General features: G+C 42.4%; 1 protein-coding gene across 3 annotated transcripts; it reads right to left on the reverse strand.

Moving 5' to 3' along the window:
* Positions 1-679: 679 nt before the first annotated feature.
* kcng1 (potassium voltage-gated channel, subfamily G, member 1) lies at positions 680-26,501 on the reverse strand. Of its 3 annotated transcripts, none has more exons than XM_046398112.1 (3): positions 25,908-26,501; positions 3,169-4,005; positions 680-1,548 (listed from the first exon to the last, which is right to left on the reverse strand). In XM_046398112.1, the coding sequence occupies exons 2-3, from the start codon at positions 3,949-3,951 to the stop codon at positions 772-774; spliced, it is 1,560 nt and encodes a 519-aa protein (XP_046254068.1). In that variant the 5' UTR covers positions 3,952-4,005; positions 25,908-26,501; the 3' UTR covers positions 680-771. The 3 variants fall into 3 exon arrangements, 2 of the variants coding, with proteins under 2 accessions (XP_046254068.1, XP_046254069.1); XM_046398113.1 differs by lacking the exon at positions 25,908-26,501 and adding an exon at positions 10,814-10,938; XR_006844182.1 differs by lacking the exons at positions 680-1,548; positions 3,169-4,005 and adding an exon at positions 23,058-23,780.
* Between the last annotated feature and the right edge of the window lie 938 nt (positions 26,502-27,439).

A 27,439-nucleotide genomic window follows, 5' to 3' on the forward strand; every position in this document is an offset into this window, starting at 1 on the left:
GCTATGATTGATACCTTACGAGATTTATCATGTTTTATTAGTGTAAATGTGACTTATATTTGATATTCTGTGACCACGGTACAATGTAATTCATCCAGTACTAATCCTCTCTGTGTGTTTTCCTCATGTTTACCCAAAACTGCTACACAGCAAGGCTGCAATGCTGGGAAGAAAAAGAAAAATCCCTTGAATGAAATGTTAGGATTGTGCCTTTCTGCAAACCACGGACATGCACTTGTACGTTTCACACCGACGATGGACCTTTCTGAAGCAAAGTGCTTCACGTTGCTTGTGAGGTGAGTTCTTCATATGGAGGAGAAGGGGATGGAGGTGGCCGAGCAGGAGACCCCTGTGTGAGACCAGTGGACACCTCAGGACTTTCCCAGCTGTGTGTGTGAGTGTGGTAAACCAACACATGATTTTTTTATTTCTCAGTCATTTTTTCTGCCCAACCTAATCAGGGTGCTTTCACAGCCTAAAATAAGAAACTGAAATGTGAGGTCTCAGCGTATCCACCACATGTGAAATGTGCTAATGTAACGTATCTGTGGTTTGCAAAGACATACAATCCCAACGCTCATTCTGGGGACTTCTCTCTAACTCTGTCTTCTGTTCATATTCCCGCCTTCTCACTCCGGATTTTCTCAGGTTTTTTTTTTTTTTTGTCAGTCTCTCTCTCTCTCTCTTTACATTTTCAGTCTTTTCAACACCTCCCTCTCATTGTTTTTCTGTCCTCTTCCCAGTTTTCAGGCCCTTCCCTGTTCAGCGGTCTCAGTCGTCCAAGTCTCTGGTGTCAGACCCTATAGGGAAGAGCATGTCACTCTCTAAGGAGAGGTTGCTGCCCAGGCCGGCCATGCGGCTCCGCAGCAGAAAGTGTGTCCTCCTCTGCAGCAGCCTCTGCTGCTCCTGCTTCAGCTCCACGTAGGACCGCGAGAAGGTGTGGAAGATGGAGGTGACGGGGAAGGCCATGAGAAGGATCCCGCTCAGGATGCTGCTCAGAGCCACCACCTGGCCCGGGATGCTCCTCGGCACCATGTCCCCGTAGCCCACCGTGGTCATGGTGATGACAGCCCACCAGTAGGTCGCGGGGATGCTGGTGAACTCCTGCGTGTTGGCCATTTCGTTCTCAATCAAGTACAGCAAGGGGGAATAGAGTGCGATGGCCACGCACAGGAAGAGGAGGAGCAGTCCAAACTCCCGTGTGCAGCGGCGTGCTGTCAGGCCCAGAGTCTGCAGGCCCAGCGAATGGCGAGCCAGCCGCATCACATAGAGGATCCGCAGGGCTCTGAGGACGCGCAGCACCAAGCCCACTTTGTCTAAGTAGCTGCTGCCAGAGCCCAGCCGCTTCTCCCCCTTGGAGGTGCTGTCCACCAACAGGGTGATGTAGTACGGCAGGATGGCCACCACGTCGATCAGGTTGAGCGGCTGTCTGAGGAAGGTCAGCTTGCTGCGGTCTTGAATGAAGCGCAGGGTGAACTCCAGGGAGAACCAGGCCACGCACACCGTCTCCACTATGAAGATGTTGTAGCACATCTGGGAACATGTGCCCTGGTAAAGAAAGACAGGAGGGTGAGAATGTCATGGTCAGCATGTGTGAGTGCCAGCTGCAGTCACTAGAGGGAAGCATTTCAATGTGAAATCCAGGAGCTTTAGCTGCAGCACCCGACACTTCAGCAAGCAGAATATTTCTGCTATGGAAAAATAAAATAGTGGCCCATCATTTATGACTCTCAGCAAAATGTACCTTCTTTAATAATTTGGATGGATGTGACAGTAAAGGAGAGTTTTAAGAAGGTCAGCTTTGATTTAATACACGTCACCTCAAAACTGACAAAATGTTCCTGCTGTTCCTCGTGATTTTTCAGGGAGAAAAGACGAAGCAGGAAATGTGTGACAATGTGGCGGAAAAGCATCAAAGCATCTCAAAGCACACAGTGCATGACACAGAGCCTTTGAATACAGTCTGCATCGGTTAAAAACATTACGAAACACACTCCCACAGAGGAGGAGATGGTTTGTGTGAATCCATACAGGCACCTGAAAACCCTGGTAAACCTGTTCTCACTCAGACAGGAACACTTTTAACGCAACACTTTGTTATCTGGCTGCAAGAAATTAGAGGCGGCAGAGCTGTTAGCATGTGATTACCAGCACTTTTAATTAAACAGCTGAATTCAGCCACTGAGAATACTGATGTGCAAGTACAAAGCAAGTGTGTCGAGTCAAATGTAATGCTGCAACTTCACAGATCAAGTTCAGCTGCTGTATTTGTTTTATTTCATTTTCAGTGTCCCTTTTGTTTCCCCAGAAGACCAGTTGTGATTGGTTTAATGTAGGCCTTCTGGTTCAGAAACATGAGTCAGCAGCGTGTTAGTTTCAAAAAAAAAAAACCCACAGAGGTTTTGGTTTCTCCCTCCACCCATCTTCAGTACCACACAGTATCTGTACCTCGTTTCCTGAGAACATGCGCGAACAGGTGAAAGTAGAACATTTGAAAACCGCTGAAACGTTGTCTCCAAAACCAACAGTAAAGTTTGCAGTTACTCTCTACCTCCACCCCAAGTAAAAATTGTATCAAAAGCATCTGAGAGAAATGAATCAATCCATTAAAAACCCATTTGCACTTTACTCTGCCAGAAAAATATGTGTGTGGCTCAAATATTCCACTTTCCTTCCATCTGAGCAAAGAGGCCGATGTGCTAATTACGACTGACTGAAGTCAGACATAAAAACGAAAGCATTTCGGGAAAGCGTACTGAGACGTCTCCAAATATATATTTTTTTGTAATCTGGCAAAACAGCTGGCTCGCTCAGCTTTCCCTGCTGCAGGGAGGTTTGACAAATGAGACATGCCATCATTAGAGTTTTTTAATGACTGCTTTTCAAAATAACACATCAGTTTACCTCAGTTCAGCTTTTGAATGCGGCTGAATTCAAATCTGCTGAGGAACTCAACGTCACCCCAGTGCTGGGTTCAGATATTCACTGTCAACACTTTGGTGTGTCCTGATGTGAAAACGTGGAAGACAAATTCCCAACAGACAATGAAGTTGTCTTCATTTTTACTTTTCCTCACTGACATGAGAACACTTGTTGGCATCTTGTCACCATGCTTTTGTTTGCACTAACTTTTCTCCTCTCTGTGCGATGTGTTTAAAGTCTACTCACCGCCTCCTCCTCCTCCCTCATGGCAGGCATGGTGCTGATGGACAGGTTGACGGCAGTGATGGTGACAAACAACACAGACAAACAAGCGAAGATCTTCCCGGGGAGGCCTGAGTGAGGCCTCTCCACCATGTCCCTCAGCTTGCCCATGCACCGACTGAGTCTGGACTCTGCTGCGTGCTCCCTGTGGCCACTGTCTGAATCCAGCAGATCCTCCAGGAGTTGCTCCTCCTCCTCCGCCCTCTCCATGGCTTCAAACTCCTCCACGCGCTGCAGCAGACGCCGGCGACAGCACCACTCCAGGTTCTCCTCGGGTACGCCCCAGTAGAGCAGCTCCTCCCTGAAGGAGAGGGCGCACATCTCCCTGAGGGACCGCAGCTTACCCGCCCGCAGGAAGGTCAGGATGGTGCGGAAGGCACAGGGGCTGCGGTCGAAGAAGAACTCGTTGTGTGTAACATCATAGTCGTCACAGATGCGCATGATCTCGTCAAAGGTGCTGCAGAGGTGCAGCTGGCCCAGCCGAGAAAGGGGGAAATCCTCTAAGGTGGTCCAAGGCAGCTGGTAACGCAGGCCACCCACATTGATGATGGCGTGGAGTTTACGGGCGCTGGACAGTTGTGTGTCATCATGGACGGTGCTGAGATCGGGGGCTTGCTGCGCCCTCTGGTAGAAGGCTCCCTTTTGAGCCTCCTCCTCTGGTGGGGGACGCTCGTTGAGGGAGGTGTCAGAGGCGCAGCTCAGGGCGCTGTAGTCATAGTCGGAGCCATCACCCGCCAACAGGGTCATCTTTACTGGTCTGCTCACATCCCTGTGCTCAGTCTGCCACCGTCACGCTGTCACCTTCAGGAGGGCAAACAGAGAACCAACACATTAGTCGTACACACTGGGGAGGCTTTTACTGAGCATGAAACATTTGTTTCATAATTTACTGAAGAGCATTCAGTTTACTGTAAGTCGGGACTGTGGGGGTTAAACTGCAGCCAAGCTGACACTTTTTCTTTGTGCTGCTACACTTTAGGAGTAAAAACATGCAGCAGTTATCCTTTTACCTAACGACAGGTAATAGCACAATGCAGCATTATCTCAGCAGGAGGCACAGAGATCATTTCCATTTTAGTTCAAATGGCCACTCATCATCATGAGGAGTCGCAGCTGGTATGCAAACAATTTCTGGTGCGGAACAACACACTCACTCAAGAAATGTAATAAAAAAAACATGAAACCTGTTTGAAGTATTGAAATTTTACTGAGTCACACATTAATACGAGTACTAAAGGCAATGCCAATTATTTAATTGGTATTTTCATCTGCTACCATCAAAGGCTTTATTCATAATCTTACATGAACCTATACTTTCTTAATCCTTAAAAAACTGTAAAGTCTCTGATAACTTCAGCAAGCTATGCACACATTTAATCTGACAGTGAGAGTCTGTGCAAAAGTGCAAATGACTGGACAGCACAATGAAGTACGTTTCAGATTTGCTGTTCACCAGTCTGCCAACACTTAAACAGCAATCAGCCACATTATAGATGGGTTGAGAATTAGTTTGTCAGTCCTTCAAATGGAATGAAAATCCCACCATGAACATCGACAGCCTGCCACAAAATACACTCAACAGACTGAACTACTGTCAGATAAGCAAAAGGAATTATACTCTAACTATTTTATATTGGTTTAAAAGTGCTTAAAAACTTAAAGCTCAAATATTTCACAACAGACTGTCTTGTTGCATGTTTGGGTTTAAGCCTTACAGAAGGCTACATTACGTCCAACACGGTGTTTTATAAACCTTTACAAATATATAGATTGGTGTGAAATGAATCATTTTTGTTAATCTGCAAACAGATTTCACCCAGCAGACACAACAGGGCAACATGTGTATCCTGCTGGAGCCATTCAAAACAAATGTACAGTAAAAAAAATTTAATATTCACTAAATATTCACTGGCCTTTCATGTCGAGTTTGTTTCACTGACAGGAATATCTGGCTCTTCATCTTGCTATGCTTACAAGGTACACCGCTTTTCTTTCAAACAGCATGTTTGTATATTTTCAGATTTTATTTCAGCTCTAAGGTGTAGAGTTGATTAGCTTAGCTTAGCATAAAGGCTGAAAGCAGGGGGAAACAGCTAGCCCACCTGGCAACCTCACGATGGCCACGATGCCACTGTGCATGGCTCCTGCTTGGCAAGAAACTAGAACACATCAATTTCTGATTTCTGTTTGTAAGCAGATGCAAACAAGATGAAAAAAAGCTAACTAGCAAACTTGGGTTGGGTTTTTGAACTACAACCAGGCTAACTGTCTGCCCCCTGCATTCAGCGCTCATGTAAAGCCAATCAGCTCCAGGCTTTAGCTCCATAATTAACATATACACATGAAGAGGTATCGATCTTCTCATCTTACTCTTGGCAGGAAAGCAATTAAGCGTACTTACCAAAATGTCAAATTATTCCTTTACCCTATAAGCCTGATGAAGAGAGCCACAGACTGACAGAAGAGATAACACTTCTAACATTTTATATTTTCAGATTTTATTTCTTTGAAATGGGCTGTGCAGCCACACAAAATTTGTTTCGGGTCTCCTATGCCCCATCAACACATCACTCCTCTGAGAGCACCTACTGGAAACAAAACGGAGCTTCCTCAGGCCTGCAACCTTCATCAGCAAATTGTGTTACAAAAACAGCAAGTCTGTCCAATAATCTTTGCAGTAGAAACATGTCATTTATGCATAATTAAACAAGATCACTGATCTACATACATCAGACATCAAGGGGTAAGAATTTCACTCTCAACAGTGTGCATGGACATCTGTCACCCACAGCAGCCTGGGCTTTATAAACCACAGCCTGTTACACTGACTGCTGTTAGGTAATTCACTGATGTAACTGCTTTGTGCAGCTACTGAAGAAGCTATATTTAAACAGCGAAAATTTCCCGTCTGGGTGTAAATCTCCCTCAACCATTAGATTAGGTGGTAATTTCAGTAACTTAGGTGTTGGTTGGAGAATCACACTGTCAGACAGTGATGACAATATTTGCAGTTGCTTTGCAGTTGAGATGAAAAAGAGAGGGAAAAAGAACAACATCTGAAACCAGAACAAAAGAGAAAAACTGCGTGTCACCGGTGCAGTGAGGACCTCGTGGCCTGTGTCCAAACTAATTTAATCAATTACAGTAATTTAGGGGGGAGGAAGGTTAGCCAGTGAGGAATTAGAATGTCAATGTATGGGTTTGCTGCACCACCAAATCTTGGTCAGGAAGGAGGCTTCTGCTTCTAAAACGGGAATACGAATGTGTCACTGAATGGTTATTAGGCACCTGCGTTGTCAGCCTTTGTGAGCCACTGATTACAGTCAGCACCGTCTTCCACCCATGAAATTAGAGCAAACCCACCCCGAGCTCTTCTGTCCAACACTCTGCCTTCTTACAAATTAACCTACACTACTACTTGATGGCGTCTCACTTAGGTTCAGCTACTTGTTTCACAAGTAGTTCACATGTGAAACAGGTCAGGAGGAGCAGCTCACGTTTATACCGTGTTCAGCTCTATGAAAATAATTCGGTCATGCAGACCTATGAAATATTTTTGCATCTTTTGAGTACAGTCAACAACACTAATGCTGCCCAACAGACACAAAACACAAGGATGAAAATCAACGTAAAAACATTGTAAAATCCCTCCTTTTAGCGGCTCTGCGTCCTTAAATTCTCACGTTCTCCCTCCATGCGGCGGAGGTTATCAGTACGCCTACAGTGCATCACCAGTGTGGATGTGAACAGGCCTACGCGGCTCTCCTACTAGATTAAATCACACTTAACCCCTTGAGGCTGTTTGATTTGTCACTTTGCCTTTATAGCGGTTATAGCGATTGTGCTTTTGCCTCTCGACACTCGCAGGGGCATTTTTTTTCTTTAAACTCCTGCTTTTTCTCCAGTCTGCTCTGTTGTGCCTCAGATGCCTCCTCTGGGGGACGAAGTCTATCTCAGAAGGAGAGATGAAACACTGCGGCGAAGGCTGTTCTCCCCACCAGATCGGCTGAGGTCTGGCCTCTCTCCGTGCCAGCGTTATCACAGCTAAGCCACAGGGCATGTTCTCCAGATTGCCTGGTGAGTCACTGGGTTGTGAGTCTCTGTAGCCTGACTGCATTGTGCATGCATTTCCCACAGTTTCCTCATCAAGAGTCTTTGGAGAGCTTCACTAGATGATTTTAATGAGCACAATAATGAAAATGAGTACTGCAAGGTCAAAGCAGAGCAATGAGTATTTTGTGAAGATGATGGAGGACTGATGTGATATTTATTTTATCAATGTGCAGAGAAATTCATCTGTTCATCATGGATTCTTCTTATTGATAAAAATCTACAATTTAAAATGAACACACGCAGAACATGGATCCTGACACAAACAGCTTATGTATTAATGAGTGCTAATTATGGATACACATGTGCGTATTGGTGGAAGTGTTGTGTAATTTACTAAGAATCAGAACTGGACAGATTTTTTACAATCTGTCTCTGAACTGAGGATTTGCAATTCAACTCGACTCAGTCTGTGAAATACAAACACATGATAATTAAATGTGTGATCAGTGATTTCGATGAAAATCTGAACCTCATACACTTAAGATTAAAGTGAAACGTATTTATCAGCTCTTCACAATACAGAGTGCTGTCTTTCTAAAAAATAATGCACTTTAATGAGATGTTCCGGGATGATAGATGTCACACGGAAAAGGAATTTATCCTTCGCTCGGGCTAAATGACCATCCAGACCACATGATGTCCAGTGTTCTCCCCAACAGCCATTTCTCTCACTATCCCCTTAACAGCTTACTGCTCTCTAATGGACTATAAGAGGGTGGTATTGCCAGAAATGGACTTAAAACCACAAGAGCTGCCAAGACCCAACTTTTTCTCTCACTCTCTCTCTGAATTCCACTTAAACAGTGAAAGAGCCAGGCACGCCAGAAGCAATTCTACCCCCAGAAGACCTTCCCTTACAGTAATTCCTGCAGGAATAGTTGTAAACAAAAATGTTTCTTTTCTGTTGGAAGTGGGCGGTATTACTGCATACTGAACACCCTGGAAGAAGCTATAGCTCCAGGACAATAACCGTCTGCCTGACTCTTGTCTGTGGTCCGGCACAGTGTGCAGTCCTGTTTCCGAGATGCACGGCAGTATGCTGTGGGAGATGATACACTCCAGTAACGAGCTATGTTACTCTATTGGTTTATTTTGTGCTCCGTTTACCATTTGATTGCAACTGCAACCCACACATGCATTTAAAGTGCAGCAGACCTGATGCATCTATAGCATACTTCATCACATTTTGAACGCTAAAAAAGACAGTAACCTTCTGAAATGCTATTCACTTATTTTCATGCCTCCCCAACAAAGAGCAAATGAGAAGCATCACACTCTTCCGTCTTCCGTACAGTTTATTTCCCATATTCCCAGTTCCCTGTCTGTCCACCCTCTTAGAGCACTCAATCCCCCAGACAGGGTCTAAGGCGACCCAACGAATCGCCACATTTCTGCATCACTGCTCCACAATATGCTCCAGCACTCCTCATCCTCTTAGCCCTCGCAAACTGTGAGCCTGCAAAAAGTCTCACCATCACCTCAACTTCACACCTGTGCGCTCACATTCACTGTGGAGAAAAGGTTTTTCCCCTTAATTTATTTTAATCCCAGGCATTTTCTTGGATGAGTGGATGATTGTACACTCAGCTATTCAACTAACTAACTGATTATATAAAGATTGCATAACATCAAGTTCCCTGCATTATCTGTACGCATTAAATAATACTCACTTTTCATCTTTTTACACCTTTTTCCTGCAGTCGTCCAACCACCTAATAGCTCTGGGGTATGTAAACAATTTCTATTTCAGAGGCAGCGGATAAAAGTCGCTACAGACGTGTGCAGGCAGGCATGGCCTCATACCAGTGAGGACCTGACTGTCTGTCACTCTGGACTGAGTGTTTCAAAGGGTCTCTGCACCTGGACTTAGTGCAGGTCCCTGCGGGATGAGGTGACAGAAGGAACAGGCAATGAACGATCAAAGATAGATGAAGTGGAAAAAAACTTCCACTCCTAACACTATTTGCACTGAGTGAAAAAGTGCTTTAGCTGATGAGATGGAATAAATGGACCAGACAAACAGCCACACAGGGCTTTCTTTGGCTGGGCTGATGGATGTGAGTGAGCTTACATGAAGAAAGAGAGAATAAAGTGAATCACTTGATGGGCAGTACTTAAAGTGTTTGGTGCTGAGAGCAGAAAACTACAGCTTTCCTGTCACAGGGTATGACGGGAGATGCCAAATGAACAAGGTTCTTGCGCAGTGTGGATTGATAGAAACCCTTAGCTCAGTTTACACAGTATATAAATGAAGAAAGAGCTACGACCTCATGAAAACATGAAGCAAACTCAGCCTCCAGAGTCTGTACAAGAAGCTGTGATTGTGACAAAACAGTCAAGAATTTAATCCTCCTTCCAACTTCCAGCACATCCATCATTTGATTTGTGTCTGGTCCTGACTGAAGGTCTCTTTGCGTACCCACTGGTGCTCTGGGAAATAGTGTTACTGGGACCATGACCCTTAGCCTGCTTTAATGACTCTTCAGAATATGTTTCTCATATACTTTTCACTTAAAGACACCTGGGAATAGCAGAATATAATTAGTTTGTGGACCCTTTTTATGCAGGAGAATTAGAGAGCCACTATTAGCTGTTAGAATGGAAAAAAGTCATTAGTTCATCTCATTATAGTCCCAATTACCTGGAGGGAGGGAGAGCAGATGATCTATTAGGTATGACATATCACTGATCCAGAGTCTGAGGGAGACATTTGTGTTGTGGACTCATAATCACATCATGAGGTTATAATCTAACATGGTCTTCAAAGTCAAACCACGTGCCGTATTGGAAACGATCTCATGACAGCAGCCACGATCTGCTGTTAGAGGACTTGAAGTGGCTCCAAAAGGACTAAAGAGTTTCTGTTATATAAACTGTCAGTTTAAAATTAGATTTTAAAAAGTGGCAGCAATTTCAAATCCTTCAGCAGACCCACTACATGTTGTATATATCCCTGACTGTAGAGCACGACGGAGAAAATGCCCTGAACCTTGTCTCTGATGAGATATCAGTCAATGTTGACAGATCATAACATGCTTTAATGTAGCTGCAACCTCATTATCACAGTGTACATGCAGTGTATCCACTATGCAAATCACTGTCATCTGTTAAAGACATGTTGTACATGGGTGGAAATATCCAAAATAAAATATTAGTCAGCTCAGTCTTACGGTGTTGAGACCATTAAGCTTTTTTCCAGTTGATTTTGCAAAGTGCCCTGTGCATACTTGCACACATCTGATTATTTCATGCAAACGAAAACACAGATGTGAGATCCATAATATGGATCATCCATATAACGCTCTGATACATCAGTCCTGCCAAATCAAAAATGTCAGTCAGCCTTGTCATTTCCAACTTCTCACTGAAAACAAATGCTCTGCCGCAAGCGATGAACTCTCAAAGTGCGACTTGCCGCTAAGAAAGTCCTTCTTACCAAACATCAGACCTTAAGACTGAACAGACAGTGTTGGAAAATAAAAATGAAAATACTCACTGTGCTCCTCAATCACTTCCTCAGCAGCTCTTAGTTTGCTCAAGGTGCTGAGAAGAAGGCAGGAAAACATGAAATGTATTTTCAGCTTCTGCTGCTGCCTCGTTTAACTCTGCTCCATCCAAGCACGGGCGCCGGGCTTGTGGAGTACGAGGAGGTTATTCGATGATCATGAGCAACAGGCTGCCTCCTCCCCTCTTCGCTCCGGCTCCCCTCCCCTCCTCGTTCCCTTCCCTTTGCCCTCATCTCTCCCTCTTCCTCTCTCTCTTAACTCCCCCCCTCCTCCTGTGCTGACATCAGAAGTGGGTGTGCCATTATACCAAAAGCTTTTGAGAGAAATCCATGGCAACCACCATCAAGAGATCCCCCCCACCCCTCACCTACCTTTAAATGAGAATAATCTCTGTCTTTGGATTGTAGATTCACACAAAGGTTTATATTTGTCCAGTGGGTTACCCGGCTGAGGTGGGGGCAGGAGGGGAGGACGCTGTGGGCTGGCTAAGACTCACCAGGGTGTCCAATTTTAGACAAGTGGTGGGAAACGCTATCATGAGGTATGATGATAAGGAGGAAGGCATGGCTCAGACTGAGAATGTTCATCACCGCCAGAGCAAATGCTGCCTTTATGTTTTTTTTCTTATGTCTTTAAATCATCATTTGTTCCCACAGGCCACTGAGTGTCTTGTCCTCAGATGATATGACATCACAGTGTATCACCACCAGAACACAAAGTGGACCTCAAACATTTTGTTTAAATGCAATTTAAAAAAAACAAGAAAGATAAAACAGTAGAAAACAAATTCTTTATACATGTACAACACAACCAACTCATCTCAGTGTGTTTGGCACTGTTTGTCTACACTGTTTGTGCGGCTGTTTGGGCAGCCGTGGCCTAGAGGTTGGAGAAGCGGCTTGTGATCGGAGGGTCACCGGTTCGATTCCCCCACTGGACGGGCAGGAAAAATTTGGGTGTGGTGGAGTGATTAATGCGAAAAATACTCCCCCCCTCCATTAGCCGGCTGATGTGCCCTTGAGCAAGGCACTTAACCCCCCAATATGCTCCCCGGGCGCCTGATGCTGCCCACTGCTCCTGTGTGTGTTTCACTGCATGTAATTTGCCGGGTGTTGCATGTGTGTGTTCAACTAAGGATGGGTCAAATGCAGAAGACGAATTCAGTGTGTGTATGTAAAAATATATATACTGCCAATAAAGTTGATTCTTCTTCTTCTTCTTCTTGTCTACATTCTGTCCACTAAGCATTACCTTAGAATTAAGCTGCCCGCGTTTGGATTTATTATCCTTTTATTGATCTGCCCGCCCTGAACTGAATGGAGACTGCAGAAGTAAACACACGCGACAAGTCAGTCTCAGTGTATTATTTTCACTCCAGTGCTGTTATGATCCATAATGGTGAAGTTAAAGGACCTAAGTGTGCATGACTAGACTGTTTAAAACGCCTGCGGACTGAGTGTGCGTTTTTAATAAAGAGACAAAGTGAAAAGAAAAGGAACCTTGTAATTCCTGTGAGCTATTGTGTCAGAGCTGTTTTCTAGCCGGGTGAGTGAAGGCAGCTTAAGTTAATGACACAAACCAGAGAATGAGAATAAAACAATCACGTTCTCCAGGGGGGAAAAGTAGAAAAAGGAAAAAGGAGGAAATCTCTGTGCTTTAAAATCATCTGAATGACCCTGTTGCATGAGATTTAGAAATGTAACATGCTAATTTTAGATTGAGGGATGTGACATTTTTTGAAAAAGCAAACTAACAAAATAAAATGATTATTATTTCCATGCACTGTTTCATCCATCTGGCTGCGTGTCGGTTTTGTTTTGACTGAGCTTATGCAGCACAACATGGCAAACCAGAGTACTGTATGACATAAGCTGATGTGCCATAGTATCATGACATCATAACAAGCAAACATCTTTCATAACTGAGACAAAAGTTCTATAAGGCAAAGATGAAATACAGCACAAACAGTGGGAAAGTTGGGATTTTCCTACTGACTGACTGAAGTGAACAGACACTACGTTACTATCCACTGGAACTTCAAGCTTAACGCTAGTAAATGCTAACATCAGCGTGCTAATTTGGCCAAGATGATATGTTTAACAGATGTGAGGTTTGTCATGGTCACCATCATGGTTAAGCATGTTAGCATGCTAAAAAAATCATTAGGTTCTTCTTCTGACTCAAACATAAAATACCATCCACCACCAATATCTAAAAATAATATATTTATGGTAAACATAACAAAGTGGAAGTACAGCAACTATTTACTGTCAGGTCTTTTAAAGCCATCAAATGGGTGAACTGGGCCCAGGCGGTGCTGATGGACTTGGGCATGTGTAAGGAAACAGATTCAACCTCTGGGGACTATGAGTATCTGTACAAACTTTCATGCCAATTCATCCAATACTTGTGAGATATTTCAGTGTGGACAAATTTAAAGATCCAAATCCAAAGTGGTGGACTGACAGGGCAACAAGGCCACTTCACTTTTTAGATGAAAGATGGCCCATTGTTATTTATGACTAAGTCTTAAAATATGCTAATTTTGTCTTGACACTTGAGTGGGCCAGTTCATGTGTGTTAACTGAGCTCCAGTTAGACTACATGGCACAAACAAGGGGTCTAAATATATTCAGAAATCACATCAGTTACAAACCCACATTTGCTGTATTTGCAATTCATAATTATTAATCACAGCACATTGGTATTCAGGCATGCTGTGTCTCCTCATACAAATCAGGTAGAAGTACTACCTGGAATAGAAAACATCAAAGAATGACATAACAAAAATGAAATAGACTTTTAAGAAGCCGCAACTGGATGTTTTTCACCTAGTGATTGCACCTACAGGTTATTCATCTCCTGATTGCTGATTGCTAATTACTGAAACAATTTTAACCCATTTTGATTGGAGACTTGGAGACTTGCACCGTATCACTTTCTCCACCAGTTTTCTCAGTTATGAATTGCAGTCTTTTCACTGTTTCTTACTGTTTTAAGAGGAAAAATGTTCAACCTTCCCTAAAAGGATCTTTGATTCTCCAGAGCTTAACAATCAAATACTATTTGATTTTATCTGGTGAAAAAAAATAAGATGGTAATGGGAAAAAAAAGTCAGCTGTTGCTACTTTACTCAAAGCTTACCTGGTGAATCATGTGACTCTGCTTGATAAATGGAAAAAAAGAATGTCTTTCCCATAATACATTCACATATCATAGGATTCTTAATTCATGCCAACTCCTGATCAATGTTGCTTGTTTTTGTTTGTTTGTTTGTTTTATTGATTAGTATGTATGGTGTGCCACAAGGCTCAACTATTGGGTCACTGCTGTTTTCTTTATGCAGTATGGTAAATGTTACCCAGTAACCACATAATCCTGAACCACTTGGCTGCTGCTCCTCAATAAAAGACCAGAGAAACTTGACACCACCCTCAGTTGACTTCCAGCCAAGAAGTAGTCCTGTATCTTGAATAAGATGCTAATTAGTGAGATTTAGAGGTGCTGGCATGTGGATTTTGTTAACTTTAGATAGACCATCCTCATTTTTCTAGTCTTTCTAAGTTCATGTTTACAGTCCCAACAAGAATGGTATCGATCCTCCCATCCAACGCTCATCAGAGTTTCTTTTATGGACTTTTTACTGTCGAGCTGTTGTGTTCACTTATGGTTTGTGGCAGCCAACTTGCTCTGTCAGCAGTATTTCCATTTGATTTCTTAACACACTTTCTGGCAGCAGAGCATTAACATCACTGGACACTGCACTACTGCTCAGGTAGAGCCGTCTTTACTTTCTGCCTGTTTCCCACAGGCTAATTGCCATCCCACATCCAATGAGGAAGAGTCTTTAGTGAAAATGGTGGTTGAGTTCAGAAAGCACTCAGAAGCTAACACGGACTTATTATTTTGCAGAGAATACACTGTGTGGTGCTCAGTGAAATGGTCCCAGTGACTACAATCTCAAAGGGCACCGAGTGCTTTGGAGGTTTTCACTGATTGTCAAGGTCTTTGTGTCTTTACAGTTTGTCAGCAGGCTTTTCCACTTTTACACATCTTCAGAGGCAGGATAAAGCTGTGGCTGTGTTTGTTCAGTGTGTTATTGATCCTGTTTGTAGGAACGGGCTTGAAGTAAGAACCCAAAGACATCTGCCCTTAGGTCTCCAGAATTAACAATTAATTTGATAAAAGCTTGTGGTTCTCATTACCATCGCCTGCTCATAATCAATCGATTAAATGTATCCACACGTCTCTGTGCTTACCCACTGACATTTTAACATTTAAATTATATGGACCCACTTCTAATAATACATTCAAGAGGGATGAAAAGCACCCAGCCAGCCAGTGTTTGCCTCTACTGTTTCAACCATGAGGAGAGAATGAGGAGAATACTTAGTGGGAGGAGTTCTTTATTTCCATGCAAACAAACAAGCTCTCTCACTCACACACAGTAATTGAATGAGTTCAGCAGCTCTTGTTCCCTGCCATTGTCATCAGAATAACTGAAATGGCTTTCTTTGTTGTTAGCAGCTCTTGGTCACATGCAGCATTGAAAAAGAAACATAATTTAAAGCTAGACAAACGTCCTGACATGAATGAGAATTCTTCTCATTATGCCCTTTGTTTTTAATACAGTTTTGACTAAACTGAACCACATTTTGGGAAGTGCTGCTTGGAGTTGTTAAGATGGTGTTCAGCATGCCCCACCCACACTTTGATGAATTAAGAACCTGAACGAGTGTAGGGAGGAAAATGAGACTGACCATCCAATTCTCTCATTAGCTGATCTGTTGTGGCAGTAAAAGTATGTTAGTCCGTCCGGAGGAGTACAAAGGTCGATACCACAGCAACAAGGTAACGTGAAACCTGCAGCTTATTCTGGTTATTATAAGACTGGATTATAGCAGCTTTGCTACTGTGATGTGTTTTCCCAATGGTGGAAGAAGTGTTTGCTTAATTAGAGGGAGTGACACTTAAAATCTGATATCGTCAGCAAAATTAACTGAAGAATCAAAGCATTCTGCAGAAAAATGGCTTCTGTAACTGATGTACTTTTACAGGCCTTTTTACATGATTGGACTGATGCATCGCAGTGACATTACTGTGAGGTGGAGCTAATTTTATCTACTTTATATATTTCTTTAGATAGTTTATTGCAGTGGTTCTCAGCCTGCTTAGGGCCCCCTCCAAAGGGTCACGAGATAAATCCCTGGGGTTCATGGAGTCAAGAAAAAATATGTTCTGCTACACAAATTTGTTTCAGTATTTTTCAACTTTTCTCAAGCTACTAATGGCAATAGCAAATTTTATTTGCATAGCACCCTTTTTTAAAAATGATAAAGTGCTTAACAAATGTAAATAAAACCAGACAAAGCATGTTAAGATTCAGTTAAACCAGATCATATTAGAAGAAATGAAACAGTAAATAAAAACATAAGTCAAACATTTTGACAAAGAGATTTAAAAGAAGCTTGTGATTTAGTGCGTCTGAGTTCAGACAGCAGAACGTTTTACTTGGTGAGATATTGGATAATGTGGCCTTTCTGCCCTTGAACTTTTATCTAAACAAATCCATGTGAGAAGTTTAAAGGGAAAAGTCAACTCAATAACTCATTGGCATCTGACATGTGACAGGAAGCCACAGTTTGCTACTGCTTTAATGTAATCCAAAAGGTTGGAAGGTGCTGGTATGATCTTTAAAAATGCTGTGCTTGTCACGTGTATTTTAATAAAAAAACTTATTCTGTAAAATACCAAAAGCTGTCATATAAACGTAATGGCATAAATATTTCTTTCTTAAACGTAGTGGAGTAGAAGTGAGAACAATATGAAATGAAAATACTCAAGTAAAGTACAAGTATGTCAGATTCTTATTTGCTTGAGTAAATGTTATATTGCACAATATATCTTTTCCACCTCGGGTGCTTTACAGATACTTGCACACAATATAATCCCTGCTGATAGACTGATGCTAATGTGTGGAGAATAATCCAAAAACTGCTGCACGATTTTCGCCATCTGTAAAAACCCAAATCAACATTTGGTTCAGGTGCCAAAGAGGCACAGCTGTGTCTGTTTGACTGTGATCTGTCACAATCCCAACTCTGCCTTGCACACACAACTGAGTTGATTTAGCATTGCAAGTGTCAATACTATAACTTCACTGAGAGTGAGTGGATGAGAAAGATAAGCTCAGTATGTGCTGGAATCAAACAAGAGCAGAGCGAGCGTACAGTATAGCGAGACCTGCTATCGCGGAGCAGAAGAGTTAGAACACAATGTATGACAGTGTGGAAATGTGTGGGAGGCGTCTGTGACCTCGGCCCGTTTCTCACAGCTGTCGGACTACAGTGTCGGTTCAAACAACACACTGTTCATGCTATTCACATGTGAGAAACACTGAGTATGTTTCATAGTAACGGCTGTTCAGTGAGCACAAAGGTATGAGAGTTTCTTCACCTGAGATCCTGTGCAGTCAGTTGCTCAATAAGCGAAAGCGACAGATATAATATACAAGATGCATTACATTTATCTGGTTTAATGTACAGATTAAAGACTTCTAATTTAAAAAAATCTTAATTTAGTGTTGCAGTGTTTATGCGATGACACATCTTCACCCCTGATAGCAGCAAATGTTAAGTCGTCCACCTGGATGATCTAAAAATCCTGTTTGCCAGAAGTAGACTAGCGACTATTTCAAATCCATTTTTGGCAGGTGTAGTGGCCCATCTGTTGTGTGAACCAGATTGGATAGTTTCTATAAATATGAACTCATTTTGAACATTCTCCTCTTGAAAAAATGGCTTATTAACCATCATTATAAGGACTCTGGTGCACATACAGTGAACTCAAAGGGTAAGTTTGGTACATAGCAGCAGGTAGGATGAGCAGGCATCATTCAAATTCATCATTTCTATATTTTTATAATGACTCTGGCTGCCTGACCAAAGTACGTCTTTCTCTTCTTTTAGCTCTGTTTCTGATCTCCAGCCGTGGTGCTGAGCAGGTCGTGGATTTCCTGTAGCTGAAAACGACAGCACAAAGCAGTGAAAGGGTACCACCACAGTGAAGCTGTGGGCCAAACCAGAGTCCTGCACTGGGTCGAGTACCCGCAGATAGTTGCTGAAACGGGCAGGTTTGAATGCTGTGGAATTTTACGGGTGTGAAATATTACGTGTGCATTAATTACATAGTGAAGTATGTATGTAGTGAAGCTCTGTAGAGCTGAACTTAACTGCAGAGTCAGGTGATAAATCCTTCTTGGTTCATCATTACAAGTTAATTTCATCCCTTATTATCATATGAATATCGACTGTAGCTGCTTTAAAATCATTCTTGATGCTCTAAGTGAAAATACTGATAAATTTAGTATATTGTGAGCAAAGGCCAGGAGTAAAGTTGACAGCTGAACCAAACCATCGTGGGACTTTCAGGACCCTGAGTGTTCAGACTACTAATGTATACGCAGAAAAAAAAATCTTGTTCTGCACCTCAAGCAAGGATTATCCATCAGTTTTATTCACAGTCTTAACGAAGAAGTATAATATCAATGTAATATTTTACAGCTTGGAAACTTCCTGTCATAACATATACAGCACATTCTGCAAAAACATCCAAAAATTTCTTATGCAGCAGTTCAGCATCAGTGACTTCACTCAAGTCAAGTCAGTTTATTTCCTTCTTACAATGTGCACAGTCCTAAGACTGTAGTGATTAAAAAGCCCCCCCTCAATAAATCCTTTTAACGGGGACATGATGCACATTTAATGGATAATAGATGAATGACGCAACAAGCTCATTCAAGTCACAGTTTCAGTCACAGGAATTTGTGAACATGTGTGCACAGCACTGAGCCCCCCCAGTCTACCTCACCACAGCATGTTTGCACTCGAGGAGATGAGTTTATGGGCACATCTTCATTCAGTGCTGTAGAATAACACCAGGAGGCATCGAGTGTGAAGGCTCCAGAGGTGCATTTCCTTACACGCTGATCATGAAAGAGGATATCTGGAGAGTTTTCCAAAAGAATTTAGAAGCATACGCTGGTAGTACAGCAAACTCCCACAGTTGGAAGCAGTGCCGCTGCCTTTTAGCTTCACCGTCTGACTAAGCACACTTTCATCTCCACTCACCAACGCTGGAACATTTTGTTAGGCAGGTGAACAGACCTCTGAAGGCGAAAGGAGGAAGTTTCCCAGTTGCTTCCTTTCCTGAGACTCTTTGATGGCGTCTCCAAGAAAGAAATCAATAAAGTCATCAGGACACATCAGTCATAAAATGAAGCAACAAGCTGCAGACAGCAGCAGCAGCAGAAGGTGTACAAGCACTAAAGGAGGAAAAACAGTGTTGGTTTTGCTGTGCACATTGATTTTTTTAAAAAGCACAGTATGTAATTTCAGCCACAAGGCATTTCTCAGTGAACGCGATGAAAACAAAACACGCAGTCTGATGACACAGTGAAGCAGTGTGCAATCTCAGGAGCTGTCCTTGTTAACAAACCATCACTGCCGATTAAAATTGATCTGAGGTGACTCTCTGGGTTTGAATATTGTTGGAAGCATTTGGGATGATGTAAGGACACAACTCAACAAATTACGTAATTATTTAATGTGAAATTTTTTTTGTTGTGTCATAACAGCTGAAAAGTAAACTAAATCAAAGGTGGAATGATCTTATTGAAAAAGGAATGCTGGTGGACAATATCACCCTACAGTGTGTGTGTGTGTGTGTAGCTGTCATATTGTACTTGACAAGTGCGATGGGTGCATTACAGCACAGGTCTTGCTCTTCGTGTGGGCGTTTCTGCAGAGGAAGATGAGAGTCTTGCTGTCATTCAGAGAGGACAGCAGCGTGCAGCCTGCTCACGCTGCACATGACAGACTGATTCTCTTCTTGCCATCCGATGGCCGCATGTTTCTGCATGTGCTGAACTTTAACCTCCAGTCAAGCCTTAGCTCAGACATCCACATTTGTTTCCAGTGTCGTTTGTATGGCATATTTAATCTCCCCACCTGCTGCTGTATGGAGAAGAAGTGAAACAGGCTATGAACAAGTGTGTGAGTGACGTGTTTGTGCATGAAGGAAGTTGTCAAAAATGCTGTGAAGAAAGAGTTTGCTCCTGCTGGAGTTCTTCATTGGTACTGAGGCTACATTGTTTTTATTGCTCTATGTTTAATTTTGCTATTAGTTTAATTTTGTTTCCTTAGATGACACAGAAACATAATAATCTTATTAAATGCAGTGCACAAAGCAAAGCTCCATAAAGACATGGTTGGATGAGTTTGGTGTGGAAGAACTTGACTGGCCCACACAGAGCCCTGACCTCAACCCCATCCAACACCTTTGGGATGAACATCAGTGTGTGACCTCACAAATGCTCTACTGCATGAATGGGCACAAATTCCCACAGAAATACTCCAACATGTTGTGGAAAGCCTCCACAGAAGAGTGGAAGCTGTTAGAGCTGCAAAGCAGTCTGTGTGTTTAGGATGAGACGTCATTAAAGTCCCTGTTGGTGTGATGGTCACATGTCCCAATACATGTGTCTACATAGTGTATATATTTGTTGTTGTGTTATATTTAAAGTGTATTCTAGCAGTGAAAAGAGTGAACAACAGTCACTGTAGTTCTGTAGCGTCAGCCATCATGAACTGGCCTCTGATCTGGCTGCCTTTGTTGGAGTTATAGTGAGAAATGTGAAGTTGTGTGTGTGCAGCTACGTGAACATGATTGGATGGTACAAGTCGAATGGTCACCACACACCCGTAAGGCAGTCAGATACTGCGAAACACAAATGACGCAGTTTATACTTATTAGCTAATACAAGCATCACTCCTCAGTCATCCGTCTCCTCACCAGCTCCATTTAACTGCACAGCAAATGATCTCTTAAATGCCACAAAGCAAAGTTTAACTGAGGAGGAGGAGGATGAGAGCTGCTGTGCATCATAGTGATGCACGGATTGCAGTTTGTGGATCGGGTGGGCAGCTTGATAAAAATGATTATTCGGATTAATTGTGCATTGGTTGTGGGTGGGTGAAATAATCATCATTATTAACACTATTTTTCATTATTCATCATTGACACTGTGCACTCGAGGCACAGCCGTAAAACTTCATTGATTACTCAAATCTCCAGACATGCTGAACGGATTGGTCAGGATCAAATGTTAATTAATGTTCAGTGTTCTTCTGTGCATCCGAAAGGTCACACAAAGTCCATGTAATTAAACACCCCACAATATTTCCTGCACTGAGATTACTGTGCACGAGGCACCGCGGCAAAATCTGATTGGTTCATCCGAAAGAAAGAGAGTAAATGCCCGTAGTCAGAAAGAGAAAGTGATATTTTGAAAGGCACACATAAATGTGCACAGACAACCTGTCACATGACAAAACACTTTAATGTGTTGGTCTGCAATGAAGGACTGGCTGTGCTGCCCTCCCTGTGGATTAGAAATTCACAAATTAAACAAACACCTCAGATGATTACATGTGGACACATTCACCTCGAATCAAGTCTCAAAATGGGGTTAAAATCTGTAGCTGAAATTTCAAGTTTTTAAATTCTTTCAGCTGACAGAATGAGGAAAAAACTGCTGGAGCACTTAACATTCAGCAGGAACAACAGAGGAAAAGCACAAACCAGGAAATAATTAGTTCTTCAGATGAATTAAGACTGGAATTAAAGTATAATCCTTTCTGATGTGTTGTCGACATGCTCCTCACTACCAGAAGAATAATATGCAATTTAAACGTATTGTACCAGAATTATTGTAACCCTTTTGACTCAGTGAAAATATCTACAAATTCACCATCTCGGAGAGAATACAATTATATCACTGCCTCAGATAAAACAAAGCAGACAACACACAGCAGGCACAGTAATATCATGTCCACATATGTGCTGCTACAGTATCACACATTCACATGTCAGGAGTTCGTATGGTTTGATGCTAAGAATAGCCTGAGGTCTCAGCCCAGCATACGGTCTCAGTCTGCTGCAGAATAATGATTTCTGTGTTCATCCCTGTTGTTAGCTCTGCTGTTGCCATGGACAAAATGTTTCCTTTCCTCCCTGCATCCTCTCCAGGGACCATGTTCAGTTTGACCTGCTTGACTCCACCCGTAATTCCCTTAGCAGGCTAATCTTAGCTCTTAAATTGCTGTTAAAGCACACAACACCATTAGCAGACTGACATACAGACTGGGATTTGTGATCTGCGTTTGCTCTTTCTGCCAGTATTGTTTCATCCTTCATTTGAGTTATTTTATTAACTATTAAGAGAAGAAATGTCCTGTCAGAGATAACAATGATAATCTGGAAGTTTTTGGTTGGAGGGCAGCTGACAAAACCGTCTCATACTGTACCTCCTTTTTTCCCCGACACAGTCAAACCCCTCAGCTTGACCCACTTCTGATGCAAAACATTGCAGCTTTGGACAACAGTCCTTTTCACAGCAGACCTTTCGGACTTATAGCAGGAAAAGCACAGGTGGCACATAACGATGTTCCATTAAAATGTTCCCGTAAGCCTCTGCGGTGAGCCAACATGTGCAGAAGCACATCCTGAAACTGACTTCTCTAAAGCAAAGACATCCACCCTTTGAGCTGAACACGGTCACTAGCAAGTCAGGCTTGAATTAGTTAAGGTTCTCTTGGTCTAATCGGTTTACGGTGAGGGAACCGTTATACCGTTAATATGTTTCAGGTGAGTTTAACTTTCACTTTCATGCAGACATTTTAACTTGTCACAGCAGGAAACAGGACTAAAAACACCAATTATTGGGATTATTACTGTGTCAGTCAGGAGAGAGTAATAAGAAAGCAAAGAGAATGAGATAATTCAAGTAAAACAAATTTATTTATTGGCGCTTAGGCCCCGGCAGGAAGTAGATCACCACGGGAAACTCCATGAGGAACGAGGTGCTTCCATACGAAGGACGACGTTCTCTAAATTGTACTGTATATTTTTTTCCTGACATCATTACACTGCATCAGCATAACATTTCGACTGCTGTTGGCAGTCACAGCATAATTATGGGTTGCATTCACACATATATTTTTTGTGTAAGCTTACCGTCAGTGATACTTACTACTATTGTTTTTTATTTGGATGTGAGCCCTTTCCTCTCCGTCGTCTGCTATCGGCCGTTACGCTGCAGTTTAATGCTCTCTATAAGAGAAACAATGCTCAGGTCGTCTTTTGGACCAAGATTTTAAGTCTCACAAGGCCAGATAAAGATTAAGGACCCCCTCCAGACTCATATTAAGACATACATAAAAATTCTCACATTTAAATCTTTAAAATAGCTCGTCCTCATTAAAAAAAAGAAATCCAGAATATATGAATGTAATATGTTTTTCATTTCACAAGTTTAAGTGTCGGACACAAAATCTCTCCCACTTCACGGTAAATTCAGTTCTCAGTGTTGGTTCACTGAAGGCTTCACGTTGCCACGTCACACTTGCGTTGGACCAGGGTTGGCTTCCACGCGGTTTGTGATGTTTCAAATCATGCTCGTGGGCGGCGCCTCTTTAAAGCACAGAGAAAATTTACACTTTCAACAATGAAAGTGAAAACAGCCTCAGAGTGTCAGACCATGCACATACTGTACATCAACCTACACAGTGAAGCTTAAACATTCAAGCGTATGAACAGGAAGAAAAGCACATTTACTATACTATAATAAACAATGAAACAATAATGCAAGTTAGCCCACTGAATCTCAAAGTTTAATCTGTCAAATGCTACCAGAGCTGCCTTTGGCTTGTCTTTACTGTTCATCGGAAGAAAGCTGGTTTCTTCAGAAGAAACTGCTTTACGTAAGAAAGTGAGGATTCCAACTGTGCAGCCTGTTTTTAAGGCTCTCATCCTCCTGACGATGAGCAGCTGATGACCTTTGGCTTCGCGGGGAGCAGCAGGACTCCTCATCCCTGTAGAAAGGCTGTCATCTGATGGCTGGGGGAGTTGTGAAAATGAGAAACACGTACTGTACATCCTCTTGAAAATAACACATTAGTTCAATCTGGCATGGCGGTCAGTGACTAGAATGGCAGTAAGAATCTTCTGATGAAAACACCTGAGAAGATCCAGCTATTCGAAGTCACCCTAAAGCAGCACAAAATGCACTTGACATTCTCTGAGCGCAGCAGAGTCTGAATAAAGGTGTTTTCAGAAGGACGTGGATTGATAGTCATGCGACTCTATTTTGAAGTTATTATGCAAATGTTACTCTTAATTTGCATGATCTACGGAGAGCCATCTCAGTCTGTGAGTGAATTAGAGCCCTGCTGACCCTTATTCTCACCATCTAATCACGGAGCATTTTACACCCAGGATGGAAGGTCGATTTAATGATCAAGCTGTTGGATAGAGAACAGCTGTACAGCAATTCCCGAGGATCAGAGCCGAAGACTACGGGGCTAAAAGCACTTCATTAATTGAGGCTCTGGAGATTCATGTGCCAGCATAAAGGATTGATGGCAAGCAGCAACAGTCAGGTGCACAGTGCAGCTTAATTCTGACATCTTCTATTCTGATTTGTAACTTCTGATTTTATTTATCTGTTAGCAGAGTTTTCATATGTTTGTTTGTATATATGTATTTAAAACACACACACACACACACACACACACACACACACACACAGGCTTGTTCTCGTTGTTCGCAGCAGAACACTTGGTCTCACATCACATTCATCATTCAGCATAAAACCCATAGAGCAGAAGCTCAGCTTAATGCAACCAGATTCACACATTATTATTCTTATTTCAACACCAAGTAGCGCTATTAAAGGATCACATGGCAAACACCAAATGAAAACAAAGTTCAGCCACATACTTTGAACAACCGATACCAATGCTACATAACCTAAGCAAAACTGAGGCCCCACAAGGAGAGGAGGACTACACTGAGTCCAGGGGTTCAAAGAAGTAAGAAAGCAAAACCTGTGCAGCTTACATCCATGTCCCAGAGCTCATAGTCACATGCAATATGTGTCAGGGCCTCACGCTCTGCAGCACACAGATATGGCACTCAGCTTAACTAACAGACATTTACAAAGCCACATTGTGCATCCTTTCAAAGCATCCCACCAGGTTCAGCAAAACAACAAAAACACAAGTAAACATCACAAGTCCAAACAAAACCACATGGAGAAAAACGGCAGCAATGAAACAGAAGGTTCATCCATCAAGAGAGAACAGAAATTAGTGAGGCTCACTATGCAGCACACTTAAAATAAAACTTCGATATAATGAGAAGGCAGGAGAACTATAACTTTTCTCAGCCAAAAGAGAGGTATGGAAATAAACTGATCAATGAATGCAGTATAAAAAGGATTACTTAGCTGTCACTTTTACAACATGCCTACAACACCAGACGCCGCGGGCCTCAACCGACACAGGACGGGAGCCAAAAGAAACCGACATAAGCAAATAGGTGCCTCATGTAACCTGGCCCTGATAAAGAAATCGGCCTTAGAGGAGGGAGGCCTCAGGCTGCGTTCACCAACGCTACACATACCACTCGCTCACATTAAGGGAGCACTTCTCACCACACAAAAGTCATTGTACTGGCTACAACTGGGTATCCTTTGACAATTTTCATATCAGTGTGCATCAGCATTTTCAAACAAACTAGGTAGGCAAGTATCATGACATGGAAACACATAAACCAAACAATTCACCCCATAAGCAGCAGCAAGTTACAGCACATCAAAACCGCACAGGCAACTAGTTACTCACACATTACATTTACAAGAATCCATAGCTTGAGTGTGGATAAGAAGCAGTGACAGAAGCCGTGAGAACACTCATACGAACATTTCTAATATCAAAAATAAACAATCGCTACAAGTTAAGGGAAGAATATGTACAAATCCAATAAGGACAAACCAAACCAGGCACCACCACAAGGCCTCCAAGACTCATATCAACAAAGTTCAGCACCAAAGCAGGAGCAGCAGCATAAGAGCATATCAAGCAGCAGACACCGAGTTCAGAGCTTTCTGACACAAGAGCACAAACAGACTGAACACCTGACTGACATCAGCTCAGCCTGTTAGAAAAAACAAAAAGCAAGTACTTAGCTTGTAGAAGTGAAGCAGTGATGTTCTGCCCATCGGTGAAACTTGTCTGACGGAGTCTGGGTGGTCCGGAAGACGTCAAACTCTTGAAGCTTCAGGCTTGGAGTCTGTGTTTGAGGCCTGTGCCTAATATGGCCGACAGTTAACAAACAGAGCTGCTAAATCTGGTCAGCGTGCAGCACAAACACCCACCCTCCACCAAGCTATCTCAAAACAACAGCACTGACCGAATTTATACTTTATTTGTATAAGTATTTTCATAAAAACCCAGAAGCAAGCTAGCAAAGGAGCCACGTCTAGCAGCAGCACAGCACACCCACAGTGGACAGAACATCAGTTTAATTAGCCCGCCTTGGAAAAAGGGTGCGTTTGTTGCATAGGTCAAATATATGCGTGTAAGAGAAGAATGTATGCTGTGTGAGAGAAAGTTAAAACGGAAGGAGTATAGTGGAAACGGAAGGCAGGTATTTTAACGTGCTGGGATTGTGATAGTTCGTGCAGGGTGACGTTCAGGTCAGCATGGAGAGGAGAGATGAGCCGCGAGTGCTGCAGCAAGCCACTGGGATATTAAGAAACATTTTATCATCCCCGGAAACTGTCACGTTACTGTCACCGTGGCAGCGGTGTATCACCAGCTCCTCGGTTCTGCTCAGTTAAATTACTGTTTTTGTCAATGGAGTCTGGATTTAAGTCAACTTAAATCATTTAATCAAGACAGTACAATAACTCCAGCTGTTTGTTTATTCTAGGAGCAACTGAAAGGGGGACGAATTTAACCTGTGTAAGTTATTTGAGTCCTTCTCCCACCACAGAAAGTCTCACAATAACACAAACTAACTAACCGATCGAGAAAGGGAAACTTCCGCAACTCCCGTGTTCTGCTCAGTAAAATTACTATTTTCGTTAATGGAGTCTGGTTGCGATTGCCAACCCTGTTCTCGATCAACAATTCACAGATCCCAAAGATTTTTGTTCCTGTCAATCCTGTGCATAGGACAGTAATGTCCAGGTTCAGGTTTAAAACGGCCTGCTGAACACGTCACTTTTTTCACTGTCCAAGATGTGAATACGTCGTATAGGAAGTGTGGAGTCGTACTCCTCACAGTACCTATGGTCCCTGAAGGCAACGTGATTGAGGAAGGTCCTGAGCCTTCTTCGTTATGCTGTCACTCATGATTGCACGCCCCCCGCCACATCCGGGCCACAAGTTTGACACTGAAAAGATGAGACCCGAAAGTGAACAAAAGATCTGAAAGCGACAAAAAGACCTGAAACCTGAAAACAAAAAAATAAGATCTGAAACTGTAAAAAGAAGAAGGTGAATCTGAAAACACGAAATCTGCAACTGAAAAAAATAAGACCTCAAAGATTGAAATATGTATGAAAGTAAAAACTGAAAATAGATCATTTATTCAAAAGAATTTCAGAACTGAATAAAAATTATATTTTAACTGAAAAAGAAATTCCTCCATTTATTTTTGGTTCGACTACAATTTTATATGTTTTAAAGCTCAAAATCGAAATTTCAACT

The sequence above is a fragment of the Scatophagus argus genome, chromosome 8 (genome assembly GCF_020382885.2).
Source record: "Scatophagus argus isolate fScaArg1 chromosome 8, fScaArg1.pri, whole genome shotgun sequence".
In the NCBI taxonomy this organism is placed as follows: domain Eukaryota; kingdom Metazoa; phylum Chordata; class Actinopteri; family Scatophagidae; genus Scatophagus; species Scatophagus argus.

Bases quoted from the DNA above. Each gene is read 5' to 3' on its own strand.
- kcng1 (XM_046398112.1), bottom strand. From the start codon at position 3,951: ATGACCCTGTTGGCGGGTGATGGCTCCGACTATGACTACAGCGCCCTG. The intron at 1,549-3,168 runs GTGAGTAGACTT...TTTCTTTACCAG, and splicing joins TGAGGGAGGAGGAGGAGGCG to GGCACATGTTCCCAGATGTG.